Source organism: Phycodurus eques, chromosome 2 (genome assembly GCF_024500275.1).
Source record: "Phycodurus eques isolate BA_2022a chromosome 2, UOR_Pequ_1.1, whole genome shotgun sequence".
NCBI classification, from domain to species: Eukaryota; Metazoa; Chordata; class Actinopteri; order Syngnathiformes; family Syngnathidae; genus Phycodurus; species Phycodurus eques.
In genome coordinates, this window is record NC_084526.1 from 29,122,808 (window position 1) to 29,139,278 (window position 16,471).

Genomic DNA, 16,471 nt, shown 5'->3' on the forward strand with positions numbered 1-16,471 from the left:
GAGGAAGGCCCTCTGGACCAAGTACTCTTTTTGACTTCCTGGAATCCAAGATGGGTGTTTTTTCCATTGATGGTAGGTAAAATTGTGTCATCCACCTCCTGGTGTCAGATCTCAGAATACCACATGGATAGACAAAGGCTATTGAGTTGAGGGAATTATGAACCATTTTGTTAATTTGTACTGTTGATCAATAAAATAAATTTCTGCTCCCTTACGGGGCAGCACTAGCTCAGTCTGTATTGGGCTCTAGAATCTGAGGACAAGGGTTCAAGTTCCTCTGCGGACGGAAATTTACAAATGGCAGCTAATTAGGTTGGTGGAGAGATATTAGTCTGCTTTCTGCCTACTGTTGTGGTGCCCTCAAGCAAGGCATTATACGAACCCCCCAGCTCAAGTGATGCAGCATTCTTTGTACACCTCTTTCACGCTGAATCTCTCCTTGCATGCCTCCATGTATGTGATCTGGTTCTATCTGCAACACAAAATATACATCGGACTGGGAGTTGCATTTCTCCTTGAGGGACACCTTCCAACATCAACTAAAAAAAGACTGAAGAATTACTGATTGTAAATCAAGCAATTGGCCATTCCATATTAATACTGAAGGAATCACCATTTAACAAAAAACACATTCATGTATTATATTAGACATGCTCTTTGATATAATGCTGTCGATACTCTGATATTTACGGGATTTTCTTTCATTTGATTGCTCTATTTATTTGTTGCAGAGTCAAAAAGCCAGGCTCCTCAGAGACATGAGAATAAAGATAATTGGCACGGTTCAGACTATTACTCCAAAGAAGCCTCTCACACCAAGTTCACCTCACATAATGATCATAGACAAAAAAAGAGTGACAGGCCACCCCGCTTCCACAGGGACACAGACTTTCCCAAACCAGGGCAGGAGCCATTCTCGAACTGTATAAACCCCCAAACTTCATCAGTCCAGCAGTGGAGGGGCCAGGATGGGTTGTCACAGTTACCACCAGACAGACAACCGAATGACAAGAAAGAGACTGATGATGAGCATATTATTGCCTCTTCTTTTACACCATCTTTTACTCGTTCCAAGGAAACTCAAAAACAGACAGAGTCAGTTGGATCATGTCCACAGCGGTCAAGAAATGGTGATGGTGGAAACATGGCTGGATCATTTCTCCGGAGAGGGGCAAAGGACAATACACCCTCATCTAAACTGGCGAATCCTTCAGGAAATGACAACCCAAACAACTTCAGACGAAAGGGGAAAACTGACCGACCCGACTACTTTGGGCGTCAAAGGGATAGTGTTCCACCAAACTCGAGGGGAGGAAATTTCAGAACGTCCTGTGAAGTAGAAATGTTACAGGATTCACAATTATTGACAGGGTGTCCATCTAATTACCAAAATGGAGATGTGGTGCCTATAAGAACTGGGCCAATCAAGCCAACAAATACACCTGGTCCTGCCCATAGGGAGCAACCTCCTAAGAGGAACAGTCATAATAATCCTGGTCCCAAAAGAAAGTTTGGGCAAGGTAAAGGTCAAGGTCCTCGAGGGACAGTGAAAATTCCTAATGTAGGTCAGACATGGAAACCTGGAGATCAGTGCCTTGCTCTGTACTGGGAAGACACTAAGGTATGTATTGTTGTATGCTCCATTCATTAGAACCTCAGAATTAGATCCAGGCTACATATGTCACAAAATTCACTTGATTCTCCATCCCTTTGTTGTGTAGTAGTAACAGTAGTTCTGTCGACATATGGCTAATAAAAGGAAGTGAGAACATTCAAGAATGATGTCTTTACAGATATTTAAGGATACATTTGTAATGGATCCACAAATGTGCAGTTAAACTGTATGTGCATGTATCAGTAAGTGTGTTGACAGTTTTCTGCATTTGTTGAAATTAACTGACAATTTGCTTTGTCTTGACATGTGGAAAAGTTCTACCATGCCACAATAGATGCCGTGCATCCATCAGGCTCTACAGCTGTAGTTGTGTTTAGTGATTATGGAAACTGTGAAGAGGTCCTCCTTCATAACCTCAAGCCTATTTCTGCTGACATCACGGTAAGGTGAAAATCACAAAGATAAACTAGAAAATTCCAGCTGGATTTTTAAATGTGCCATATCTGTAGCCCTGTTTTATTTTGAATTGTGAAAGATTTATTGAGAGATGGAGTGTCCCTCAAAAATAGCCTTGAACTCATTTTGGTCGAGGGCCATATCATACAACAGTTCTAGTTTATCCTCAGAGAGTCGTGATGACTCTGAAAATCATCACTCTATGACTAGAAATATATATTCACCTCATCTTACATATGCACAATTGCCCCCTGCGTTTGATTATAATATAGTTTTTAATAACAAATTAAATTTAAAATCAGCAGTCATGGAAAATAGTTGCAACCAAATATTTTTACAAGTACACAACTATTGTTCAATTTAAATTGAGAAGGGATTTGGTTAAAATAATGCTTGTAATATCTGTTGAAACTGTAGATTTTGGTACAGAATTTCTGCTAAAGTGGGCCACATACAATGAAGTGACGGGCTGGACCTGGGCTCAGGCCTTAACTTTTTTTTTTTTTTTTTTTTAATTTTAACTTTGGCTCTGGCAAAATAGACATTTTTACAATACTAAAGCTAAAACAAAAGTGTCTTATTTGAGACATGCATGTCGACCATTTCATCAAGCAGTAGGTAGTTGGAGTTAATTTTGTGGCCATGGTTGCAGTTTTTCCCCTATGTTTTGAGTGATTTTCTTTGTGCACCCGCTCTACTTGACACAACGCACAGCAATGGGAATTCCTGTCACAGGCTGAATTTCCTCTCCACCTATGACTTGTGGTAGGAGGAAAAGTTGACATTTTCCAAAAAGAACTTCAAAATAGACAAAGAAATGTGTGAACATTAGGTTCTAACCATGTTTGCCACTTACAGTAGACACACATGCCTGAAAAAAAGAACATGGTGATCATGTTTTTAAGGCCTCCTCATATCTCCAGTTTGAAAGTCTTTTTTGTGTGTATTGTCACCATGGTTACATAAAATGTTTCAATATGAGTATATCATATGGTGCAATCAAGAAATTTTTTATATGTAATTTGTGGGGTTGCTTTCAATACTGTGCATTGTATTTTGGTTGAAAAAAATGGGCAGAATAAGACTTCAGTATGAGGAATAACATGGGATGCTTTTCTTAGCAAAGCTCTTCTGCTTAGCAGTTAGAGGTATTGCATTGCTCCGCAAGCAGGTCCATAATCATGAAATTCCAAGCTTAAGCAATATAATGGAAAAACAATGAAATGAGAATAACATTTAATCTAACAAGCCTCAACTCTGTTAAATGCACAATGTCAGGAGGAAGAAGATGGTTACTATGACAGTTCCCTAGAGTTTCGCCGTGGTGGTGATGGACAGCCGAGGCGCACAAGACCAACACAACAGTATTACCAGCCACCGAGGGCACGAGATTGATGTCAACGTTTACTCTGGCTGGTGAATTAATATGAAATTGCAGGGTCTTCCCCTTAGTGGTAATATTTTCTGTAAATGTCAGTGTTTATAGACTGTATGAACTACACTATGACAGTATTCTGAACTAAGGAAGGAATTTTTCATCCTCACAATTATACAGTCAAGGATATTTTTCTAACCTTGTGTTATTGTGTAATACACATTAAAACAGCCCAAAATCAACTTAGTGTATTAAATTAAAACCCTGCCTGTTTAAATGTTCAACACTAGAATGAAGAACTGAGTATAGAATATATTCCATACTTATTCGATGCAATTGGAAATGGATAAAATGCATTTTGTGGTAATTTGCTTCAACAAATGATTATTTCTCAACTCGTTAGTGTGCTTTTTCATTAACGTTTTGCTGTTTTCACCAATCCCGAGTGTTTCCTAAACGCAATGACATTGAGGACTTTTCAAAGGGCTTACAATGCAAAAATAAGAGCAAAAACTGACTCTGAGCACTTGATTTTGTTCAGCTCAATTACTGTAAATGTTGTGAAGGTTTCTTAAAAGGATGTTTTGAAATAAAACCTAATGTATCTAGTACATTTGTTGCATTTTTAATTATCAAATGAAACTAATGTAGAATAAGAAACCTCAATGGGTCTTGGCTATTTGTCGCACTGCTCATTTGAAGCAGCACCACGCTCACTCGTTTGTCTTGTTCTTTGAAGGAAATCCCACCGTGTAAAACAATCTCTTCCCCTGTAATTGAGATGGTTGCACTGCAGAGATATCATTTTGCACATTACAAAAGGGATCGTTCTTCAAGCGTTGCACACATGCCACTTGTACTGTGCAAGGGACGAGTTTTACACATGAAGAAATATTCTGCACCTTGACTCCAATTCCACCTCCACCTGCAGCAGGAGACAAATGGACAATGCACTAGGGTTCAGTGGAGGTTGCGGTGCTATTCTGTATCACTGGTCCAATAGATTTGGTTTATTTTCCTACAGAGGCGCCAAGATGAATAATTAATGTGTGGTAATATGGAAACCAATCCAAGAGGAACTGAAAGTGAAGCTATTCAAAGGATTTGGAGGACTGATTATGTCACACTGTCCATATCTAGTACAGATTTTCAATCAGACCAGTAATATTTTATAAAAGTTAATTTCAAATGATTTTATTAATATAACAATTTGTAACAATATGAACACCCAATAGATTAGTTTGCCTGAATTAAAAGATAAAGAGATTTCAACAAGTCCTTTTGAAACTGTGTTTGAAAATAAGTGGATTTTGATCAAGGCATTCTAAAGTGCCAGACAATAAAAGTTAAAAAAATCAAGTAAGTATGGTAATTATTTAAGAAACAAAGAAAAGGGTTTCTGGATTGCTACATTATTTCTTGTTAACTACAGGTGCAAATACATTTTGTATTTAAACTAATATTAACAACTAACAACCAATCAATCAAATTGAATAAACAGATAATATTAATATCTTAAATCTCCATTGTCTCTATTTTATTATTGTTTGAAATCACAATGACCTTATTCTTGTTTAAAATAACCTAGATATTTACTGAAGTTGATGCTTTGTTTTCTCACGGTCTGCCAGCCTCTCACACAGGCAGCAAGGCAATAAAAAAAAAATTATAAAAATGATCAAAGAAATGTGCAGCAAATTGTCCAACAGAGCAATGTTTTAAGTGACAATCTATTTGCAACTTCCTAGGTCCTAGCTCCTCTGTTTACATGCTAGATCCTCCCTCCAGAAATTCCATCGAGGAGCAAGGATATTGACAGAGGAGCAAGGTGGGAGGAGGTAGTAATGTTCGGGGGAAATGAGACAATTCTTACTCAATTACTTCATTTCATGGGGACGTCTATTAAAGATGATGTCACGTCATTGACGCGTGTCACAAATGAAGTGTCTGCATGGCTGAATTAGTACTATCACAACAAATGTCCCCTTAATGTTTTATGTTTAAAGTGGGATTAAATTAAAGTCAAATATAACCAACACTTACTCTTCACAAATTTGCAGACACAAAGACGATCGGGATTGGTCTTTCCCAAGTCCGTCTCCACCCCCACCCCGGCACAGCGCATATTTGGAATGACTCGTGAATGTGTAAAGTATTGATGTGTTGCCTATGTATTACCAACCTCTTCATCAGCTCTGCAGTTTGATAACCTTTAAAGCTACACATGAAATGCTTTGTGCCCCTCTAGAAGAGGCTAGCCTTTCCCATATTAAACTTTTGCTCTGCATGCATGCGTCCCACCTGATTCCTTATTCTCATATACCTTTTCATGGCTGGCAGCCATTGTCTTGCGTTTTACCTGACCCTCCATCTCCACCAAGGTACCTTTGTGGCAGTGACATCTGAACCCTGTGATCCCCGTTAAATGTCCTTTCACGTGCCATTTGTACATCAACTCGAACAACGCAAACCTTTCTGTCCCTTCTGAAGAACGAAAAAAAAAGTAGACCAGAAACGAGCTTGCATCAGTCCCTGGAATGTATTTTTTGCTTGCAGATTTAAAGCTTTTTGTTGCAAAGAAAAAGTGCTCTAGGATTAATTTGATTGTAAAACTGATGAAGTTAGTGTTTTACTGTCATGCAACTGTTTTTCACTACATTGTCAGAATATACTATAATATATATAAAATGAGTGATCAAAATCTAAATACTGTAATAGCTTTTATTTCCGTACGCACAAATGCATTATAATAAAATAATAATAATAATAATGGCTTAGTTTTACTCTATATAGTACTTTTCAAGGGACCCATGGTCACTTAACAGTGACTCATGGGTTGATTAAAATGGATCTAGTGTACATGTGTGTGTGCGTGCGTGTGTGTACTGTTGAACTTTATGTGGAAATGGAACCATAGCTTGGAGCATATACTGTTGAACTTTATGTGGAAATGGAACCATAGCTTGGAGTCCAGAATTCAGGAGTACGGTGGATGGAGCAGCAGTTAATCGTTATTTGGGATTTCCCCAACTGTACTGATTAATGCGTCAGGAACCACAACCAGAAGCTATGGCTTGTCTGTGTTTAATTTGTGTAGGTTTAAACTCATCCAGGTTCTTATGACAGACAGGCAGTTGACCAATAATGGCAGGGGGATCTGAGTTTGGGTGTGTGCTGATGAAAGGTCACTCCATGCTGGTGGATAATCTGATCTAGGTTTCGCCTGGAGCTATGGAGAGTGACCAACCGTTCTGTTTGACCGGTATAATTCAAACCAGGAAGTAACTGTTCTATTCTAAATCACTTTTGGGGTGACAAAGAAAATGCTGCTTTTGACACATGTTCACAGGTGCACAGAAGTTGGTGGACTTATTGCGACACAGATGTCTGTTCTCAAAAACAGTGCTTATACAGCTAAATACTAGTTCAGTGATTAAGAACAAAGCTAAATATTGAAACACTTTTTAAGTTTATCCAATAAATGATTGACTTGGTAAAGAAAAATGCAGATGCAATTATTTTTTTTTAACAGTCCAATATTACCTTTTCTTCACCTTGTGATGAATAGAATGCACAGTGTTCCCAGTGCATTTGGGTGTATCATTGAATTGAGCTATACTCACACTGCTAGCATGGCACATCACACTGCTACAGCATTTAGCTAACTATTTATGCAATAAGCACACAGGTAATGAGCAAACACTGCATGTAATTTTGTTAGTGCTCATGAATGTGAAATAAATGCATGCAAACCTTTTTTGTCCACAATAAAGCCCACCCAACCTTGTGGTTGATGTCCATGTGGTATTGCATGCAAACAAGTGACTTCACCTGAATGCTTTGTTGGCATCTCTTGGATAATGCTATTTGAATTGCAAAATGTCACTCATGCAGTGAAAATTGTAACCGATGCACTGATGGAGAAAAAACAGAAACATTTGCATAGAAGCAACCAGATGTTCCATTGACCTGGGCTACGATAGCTTACCTCCTTTGAATTTGGTTTCAAACATGGCCTGCAAATTAAAATAATCTGATTTTTATTTTATTTTTTTACCTCGTTTGGGACCCGGTGTAACTGCTGAGATTTATTTTATTCATTTTTAAAAAAATAAATTGAAATCAGTCCATCTTCGGTCATCACTAGCATCAGTGTGCTTACAGGGTTTAATTGGCATTATGACATTCATTCAAGAGAAAAATAGCCCTCTTAAACAGTGGGTTACAGAAAGCTTGTAGAACGTGTATTATATTTTATTTATTCGATACTTTTGGCACACAATCACATTTGATGCATTGTTTTTGTGTACATTGTTAGGTGACTAAAATGATTACTGTAGTTCATTAATACACTGTTTCTTTGAACTGTATTATTCCAATATTCTAAACAGATTCACTAGACAAAAACATTACCTTTTAATGACCTCATAATACCCATTTAACCGAATGATGCAACAATAACAAAGGAACAACGTTTGGCAGGGTTTAAAACTTGTGTTGTTACCACAGCAGAGAGGTTCAACACATTATGAGCAAGGTACTGGCTGCTTGTCAAGTGGTAATGGATGTTTTAGTGTGCATTGGACCGTGGCCCACTCAGGTCGCTCCTCCAACACTCTGCTAACATTTGTTGCCAAGTACTTCATGTGATACTCATAACACATGACAATATAATGGTCAAACAGTGTGTTGGATTTATCTTGTTAGTTTGACCATAGACTGTGGTCTATGGTCAAACTATAGACTGTGTGGACGAAGGGTGAGTGATGAATCAGCAGCTGGATATTGATCTTGGCCATTGCAGGATATGGGTCTACACAGCAAAGCAAACAAAGTAAAGCACCTCTCCGTCACTTTGACTGTCCCACTGTTGCGGCACTTGATGGCTACGACGCCACATGCAAGAACTATTGAGTCCAGGTAGTGTGATTTCTTTTTTTTTTTTGTTTGTTATCATGAGCGCAGGTCTGTTTTTGTGTAACTCCTTGTCTACACTGTATGTCAAACCAAATGATGGGTAGTTATTCTTCCAGTTAAGTTTCTATTGAATTTTGATTTGAAAAGCCTGCGCATGGATGAAACCATGAACAATCTCCAATCTGATATCAAATTTGAATGAAATTTGCTATATGTCCATCCATCCATCCATCTACAGTAGCTCTACTTATCTGAGGTCAGGGCGCGGGTGCAGCAGCAGGGAAACCCAGACTTCCCTCTCCCCAGCCACTTCGTCCAACTGTTCCGGGGGGATCCTGATGGTTCCCAGGCCAACTGGGAGACAGTCTCTCCAGCGTGACCCGAGTCCTCCCCAGTCGGACTCCTCCCAGAGGGATGTACCCAGAACACCTCACCAGGGAGGCGTCCAGGAGGCATCGTAACTTCGACTGGAAAATATTTTCCTGATTATTACTGACCCATGTGGAGGACGGCCAGTGGGGTGGTTGCCCTTCTGACTGGGGTGACTTACCACGTAGTTAAGCTCGCGTCCTCGTCATCAAGTGAGTGCCGCCCCTTGGAGAATGTCGCCCTTGGCGACTTCCCCTGTCGCCCATATCATAAACCGCCACTGATCCAGACACACTTTTAATCACTCAATCAGGAGTGGGTATAGACCCTTTTTACCCCTCAAATCTTTATTCATAAACTTAAATTTTTTTAAACAATTGTATGCTTACAACTGAACAGTTTGGCGAAGGCCCTCTGTCTCACATAGTATAGACAAGCATTAATAGTCACATACCTCTTTAGTGTGTTTAGGGGCTGATTTGGTGTGGGTCTTCATTGTAAACTCATTCTGCTATCTTTCATCCTGACTTCTATGTTCCATGAAATAAGCCTTTAGGCATCTGTTGTGTGTTTAGACACAGAACTATTATCACAGCAGGCAGGAGGCGTGACTGATCAAAGGAATGTGAACATTGTTCCAGAGCACGGAGCACACACTCAGGTGAAGGTTTGGAGGAGAGAATTTTTTTCATTGGGCTTGCTTGGTGCAGTGAGTGTAATTAAATGAGGAGACAGTCAATTATTTTTAAAATTTATATATATAAACATAAAATAATGAAGATTGTAAAGAGGAATTTGTTCAGACCCTCTGTGATTAATTTAGCCTTTTGTTTTTTTGAAGTGGCAGACTAACTGAAATGAAACCAGATATACTGTCTTTAGAAGTTTGACTTCTCTGTGGTCTATTGGAAGGCTGTGAACCTTCACAAGACTTTTATTTTTTTATTTTTTTTTATTTTAAGTTTCACTGTCTTCATGTTTTTAGTTGCCTTTTTCATTATGAACTTGATGGTATTCACTCTTCTATTCACCACCTTTTTCAGCATCATTGTCAGACTTGGATGCCTGTCAGTTTAGTGTTTTGTGTTCACTTGGTAAATCCACCAAATCATTCAATGCTTTGATCTTTGACTTTTCAGAGTATTGGCTTATGTTTCCGTAGAAGGCCCCTTGGAGATTTCACAGCCCTGAAAAAGTTATGGTTTATTAACAGTCACATACTGTACACTATTTTAATCTCCTTTGTGGGTGGAAAGTCTTCAGACATCACAAATTATTTAAAATATAGTGTTATGTGGTTTGAGGTCATCTAAACCTTGTATTCATATCTTACTGAAGATAATGTAGTATTACTTTTATTACAAATATTTAAATGTTCTCATCTCTGATAGTGTAGTGACGCATTTGCCTGACTTCGGCATGGGCAACGCATGTTCAGTTCCCACTCAGTGACTGTGTGAATGTGAGTGTGAATGGTTGTCCATTTCTATATGTGCCCTGCAACTGACTGGCGACCAGTTCAGAGTATAGTCTGCCTTTTGCCCGAAGTCAGCTGGGATAGGTTCCAGCAACCCTGAACAGGATAAGCGGTATTGAGAATGGATTTAACTGCTCTCGCCAACATTGAGCACAAAGTCTCACAATGTCAATTTAAATTCAGATGTGCGCCAATGAATAGTCCTGTGAATTTAGATGCCATCAATAGAGACTGGGACAAAGGACTTTAAATGAGTGAAACCTGCTACAATTGAATAACAGTCGCTGCAGAAAATAGTGGTAGGTTAAAAAAGAAAAAAAAAACAGCCAAAAGAAAGCAATGATGCCCATGCATACTAAATTAGGGTTCAGGGTGTCATCTGTGCTAATTGCATTTGTCTGATGAAGCACAGAAGGATTAACCTTTGAACGGTAGTAATTGCACTCTTAACCGCCTTAAACAGAGATGTTGGGTGTCATGGCACTTTTCTACTACTAACGGACTTTTATAACACGGTTATTTATATGCTCCTGTTCGTCGATGAATGTGGATTTTACAGAAGCATATGGTGAAGAGTGAAATGTTCTCTTAAGTTAAATGAAAATGAAAACAAAATAGTATTTTTCACGACATTCAGGTTCTGTAAATGTAAGTAGGAGCACCCAGTAAACATGTTATACTTGTTATATCCCTGGCGTCCGGCAGAAACCTTGCATCTCCAAAATTATCACTTATCAGGAAAAAAACGCAATGTTTTTTAGCCGTTAAGATTGTATCAGCAAAGAGAACAAGCAAATTCCAACACTTTATACTGGTCAATAATTTGTAAAAATTGACCAATAGTATTGTAGCGTTTATTGGGGGACATCAAATTGTGCGTAATTTAGAAGGAAGCAATGAGTTGGAAGCGGCGCCTGCGTCACTTCCGGGTTATCGTAATTTTAAATTACAGTGTTATAAAAGATATTTGATAAATATGAGGGGCACCACGTCATATTTTTACAAGTTTAACTTGAGGCAAAATGACAACAAACCTTTATAATCAGTCTCTTATCGGAAGATGGCTACATTCTAGGAACTTTGAGTGTTCGGCCGGCCCGGTCCGCACCTTGAGCAGGTGTATTTGATGGAAGGAGGAAAAACAGGAGGCCGACGAGGTCTCAGGCAGGACGTGTCTCGGGTGATTCCCTCCGACTGAGTTCGGGCCCCCAAGCAGGGTGGCTCGGAGCGCTTGCAGGAAGCGGCAGCCAGGGGATCGTCCGATGTGCGTCCTGCCTGGCGCGGTCGTCGGCGAGTTGGTCGGAGTGACCAAAAAGACTCCAAAAACTTCTCCCAGCTCCGGCCCCTTTTATGGCCAGAGCGGATCAAACGGGGGAGGGGGGGGGGGGTGTACCCCCTCCCCTTCCCCCCTACCACCTTTGCGAACACAGAGGGGCGTTATTTTTCCATTATTTTGTGGTTTAAAACCAGTGGAATAAAATATTAATTATTGGATTTAAGATAACAAGGCCATTTTCCCACCCTGCATTGTTCCACGCTCATTCTCTTTCAATCCTGTAATGAATGTTTCAAATGTTATGTGGTGTGGAGAACATTACTATTTTCATGTGATATTTGTGGCGTGGGGTGAGACATTCCATCTGGTTCAGTTAACAACAGATTTGACGTTAGACATTCAAGTTTGCAGCAATAGTGTCACTACTGGCGTTAATGTAAAGTTCTTAAAATATTGACTCCCAGTCGAGTCACAGACTGTCTTATGAACCCCTGTCTGTAGTGTCGTTCAGATGCCCGTGGGTGTCGCTGTTGCCCAAGTAGCAGCTCTCAGCAGGGTGCAGGCGTCGCTGCCGGTCCAATCCTTCGACATTCAGGGAGTTAATTAACTTAGCGTTAGCATCCGTGGGTCTCCCCTTTGAAGTCTCAGGCAGACGTGATTCACTTATTGTCGGCATGGCAAAGTAAATGTCTGTGTCTTGTTGAAGATAGTTTATTGTGTTAATCTGTTTAGAGTCTGCGTGTGACTCTGGAGTTACGGTCTACCTCGGCGGGGAGCGGTGGTGGTGCGAGGCTGGGGTGTCGGGTGGTATCTTTTGCGTGGCATGTCCGCTATAGTATTATTCATATGTAAAAAAAAAAAATTAAATCGACCAAATTTAGACAAGAGGATTCGACCCAACGCCAGCGATATGTTACTTTCAGTATATGCAGTATAAACACTATTACAGAAGGATTAAAATTATGTTATCAAATAATATGTTGAAGGTCCCCTATTTTGGCTATTTAGACCCATACAGTGACTCTCTAACATGGACTTAATATAAAAGTGTCAATTTCATTTAAAAAACACCTTCGTTTTTGTCATGAGTGTCCAGAAAAGGCCCCTATGACAGCTGCTTCTGTTTGACCCAGTTTTGTATCCACTTTGTCCATATTTGCCTACGACTGCTCCATTTCATCTAATTGGTTGTCGCCGTGTAGAAGACCCACTTGTGAGAGCACACGTTTTTTTATGTTGACAGCACGAGCTCGGGATTGGAAAGGGAAGGCGGAGATCTTCGATAGTGACGTAGATAAGCTTGAGAAATTGGACTGACCTTATTTCAGGCCTCTCAGCAGAAAAACGTTTGGACGTGGACGATTTAAATTGATATTTCATGTGTTTACTGAGGCACCATAGAGACAATATTACATCCCAAATACCAGAAAAAGTTGATTTGGCAAAGTACTGGACATTTAAATGAACAGACCTGAAGTCTGATATGCAAATAACAGGCAAAATCGATAGGCACAAGAAGAGTTAAAATTTACCATAGTGCCATTCCTGTTCATCCATCTATTTCCTACCGCTTATCCTTTCAGAGTTGCATAGAAAATTGAGCCCCATCCCAGTTGACTGTGGGCAAAGGGAAGATTACAATCTGCACTGGTTGCTACTCAGTCATGGGTCTGAAACATAGAGAACTCTAACCCCCCAATGCTAACCCAATACATCTTGGTTTTGAGATGTGGTTGACAAGACAAGTCGAAGATGAGTTGAGTCAACAGTTCCATCTCCACGTCACAAAAACAATAGTCTATCTGTTATACCCGCCTGGAAACCAGAGTCACTCCTCCTCCGCATCCCCAACCCACCCCTCAAAATACAGCCCCTTGGTGAAGTCTATTGTGCGTCACAGTTTCATTAAAAAAAAAAAAAAAAAGTTAGATATTTGTTTTGTGCCACTATTTGAATATTGCACAAATATTTAGTTGTTCATGAGCTATTTTAGTCAATAATAATTATTCAATAATCATTACTTTACATTCCACATAGTGAGGTTTGTAGGGAGATAGGATTTTGTTCTCTGATTCGGCAGACACACACACAATCAAAAGTACATTTTGTTGACAGTTTTGTGTCCTTGATGTGCAAGCCGTTAGAGCAGACATGCCCAAAGTCCGGCCCCCGGGCCAAATCCGGCCCGTGTTCATATTTCCACTGGCCCGAAGCCTCTGTCATAAAATCAATAATATGTGGCCCGGCAGTACAAAATACACGCGCAATTTTATATTTCACCACAGGATGGCAGTAAACTTGTGGCTGAACTCTCGCGGGGCCGTTTTGCGCATGATCTGTTTTTTGACCATTTCTAAAATGGCAACTGGAAGTAAGAAAAGGAAAGTTGATAGCGAGGGCCGACGTTTCCAGGACAAATGGAAGTCTGAATATTTTTTCACTGAGTTTAGAAACAACTGCGTCTGCCTTATTTGCCAAGAGACTGTGGCTGTGTTCAAGGAGTTCAATATAAACAGGCACGACCAGACGGAACATGCTAATTACGACAAGCTAACTGGGAACGAACGCAGTGAAAAATTGAAGCAACTGGAAGCTGGTTTAACGGCACAGCAACACTTTTTCACAAGAGCCAGTGAGTCGAATGAAAATGCAACAAAGGCAAGCTATGAGGTGGCAACGCTGATTGCCAAGCACTGCAAACCTTTTGCTGAGGGTGAATTTATTAAAGACTGTGTGATGAAAATGGTGGAGAACATTTGTCCTGAGAAAAAGCAACAGTTCGCCAATGTTTTCCTGGCTCGTAGCACTGTGTCACGAAGGATCGAAGAAGTTTCTTCTGATATTAAGAGACAGTTGGACGCAAAAGGAGTGGCGTTTGAATTTTTTTCGTGAGCCTGTGACGAAAGCACGGATGCATTCGACAGCGCTCAGTTACTGATTTTTTTTTAGAGGAGTGGACAGTGAAATGAACGTGCGTGAAGAGTTACTTGACCTCCAGAGCCTTAAGGACCAAACGAGGGAAATATTTATTTGCTTCTGTTTGTTCCGCCGTAGATGACATAAAATTACAGTGGAATAAAATCACGGGGATTATTACGGATGGCGCACCTGCCATGGTTGGCGAGCACACGAGCCTTCAGGAGCAAAATGCATTGATAAGCCAACTGTATTCACATATTAAAGCCTTTCGGAGCAAGCTGCTACTTTTCCAAACCCACCTGTCACAAACGCAGCCCAATACCACACATTTCCAATCTCTGCAAGAAATAATGACCTGTTTTCCAGCGCACAATATCAGTGCGCAAATGAGGAGGTATGCCGCAAACATCTCATCTCTGACTGAGGAGTTTCAACAGCGTTTCAGGGATTTTGCAACTATTGAAAAGGAGATCACGCTTTTTTCTTCTCCCGTTTCCGTGGATCTCAGTGACGTTCCAGCCCACCTGCAGTTGGAGCTCATTGAGCTGCAGTGTGACACGGAGTGTCGCAGCCGGTACCAACAACTCCCTCTTGTCAACTTTTACCAGCAGCTGGATAAAGACAGGTTCCAAGAGATTCGTACATTTGCTAAGAAAATGTTGAGCTTGTTTGGCTCGACATACTTGTGTGAGAAGGCATTCTCAGTCATGAACATGAATAAGAACCGCGTGAGGACAAGACTAAGTGACTCCCACCTGCGTGACATCTTGCGCATTAAAACCACCGCTTTTGAACCAGACCTGCTCCATTTACTGCAGTCGAGATCTCAGTATCACCCTTCACATTAATGCAAACATGTTGTTTGTTGATTCTGATGAATGAAGTTTGAGTTTGAGTCAAATTTCATAAAAATACTTTATTTTGCATTTCATTAATTTTTATTTTAACCTTCATTTATCCAGGTCAGGCAGTTATCAGATCTACCTAGCAGCAGGCAGCATAGTAAAACAAAGTAAAATAAAAATAAATACAAAAAAGCATTCCCCTCGTCGGTAGCATGTAAAATTAATGCTGGCCCGCATAACAATTTTTTTACGTCAATGTGGCCCCTGAGCCAAAAAGTTTGGGCACCCCTGCGTTAGAGCCAGTCTTCTGAATCAGTCAAGGCTGTTGTTGTCTCTCGTGGGCAAGTTTTTCCCCCTCTCATACAAAGGGGCACGGCAGCTTTTAACAAAATGTTTGTGTTTGGTTGCATATATTTTAGAGTCGATTGGATAATTTTCCCCTGATGTCCAAACCCACCCCCGGGGGGAACCCCCACATTATTAAAAGGAACGCTGACAAGAGTCGGCACACAATAGGTGTCTCTTGGACGACATCTTTAGTCTATGATGATATATGTTCACGAGGCTAAGAGAATAGCAGCCAGACAGTGTCACGGCCAGTAAACAAATCCTTTTGTATGACATTTTCAAATTGGATAGTGAATCTATGAGCTAGTACCATATGGCAGATGAGCACTGTCCAATAGGAGAACCTGAGACCAAGCCACACTATTGCCACTTATGTCTCTTTCCACCTGTTCATACAAAATCTGTTGTTCTCTGTCCTGAAACCAATCCTTCTGTTTTTCGTGTATCACTCCCTATTTTCTCAGATCCAGACCCAAACATGATTATCAAATTAAACTTTGGCCAGTCGCCAATCAGAATGGGTCAAGGCGGAAATGAGAGAAATTATTATACACCAATTTTCAAAGTTATTCCTGAAAAGCTGCTGCACCTTTTCTTTGCCAAATATGGTGCACAGAATTAGTTCCTCTTGGCAGAGAGAAAAGCTTCCTGAAATGCATGATTGGCTAAGATTAACAAGGAGTGCTCATCTGGCACATGAAACTTGGCGTGATTCAATAATTCAGCCACACAGTCAGACCATAAATGGCATTTTTCTTATTATTTCTCTCCAGAAGAGTCAGATGGAAAAGGGCATCAATGGCTCTTTGCTGTTCTTCCTTGTCTGTTTGGCTCTAATTGACATTTACGCGTTCTAAAAACTGACACCAATGCA

General features: G+C 40.2%; 1 protein-coding gene across 5 annotated transcripts in view; it reads left to right on the top strand.

Moving 5' to 3' along the window:
- Window positions 1-16,471, top strand: part of tdrd3 (tudor domain containing 3) — a 55,476-nt gene that overhangs the window by 23,515 nt on the left and 15,490 nt on the right. For 2 of the 5 annotated variants that reach the window (XM_061702586.1, XM_061702566.1), the window contains exons 10-12: window positions 1-72; window positions 732-1,621; window positions 1,931-2,056. The exon at window positions 1-72 is cut by the window's left edge and continues 51 nt beyond it. In XM_061702586.1, the coding sequence (XP_061558570.1) occupies window positions 1-72; window positions 732-1,621; window positions 1,931-2,056 (1,088 nt within the window). The other 3 variants (XM_061702558.1, XM_061702548.1, XM_061702575.1) reach the window with 3 other exon arrangements.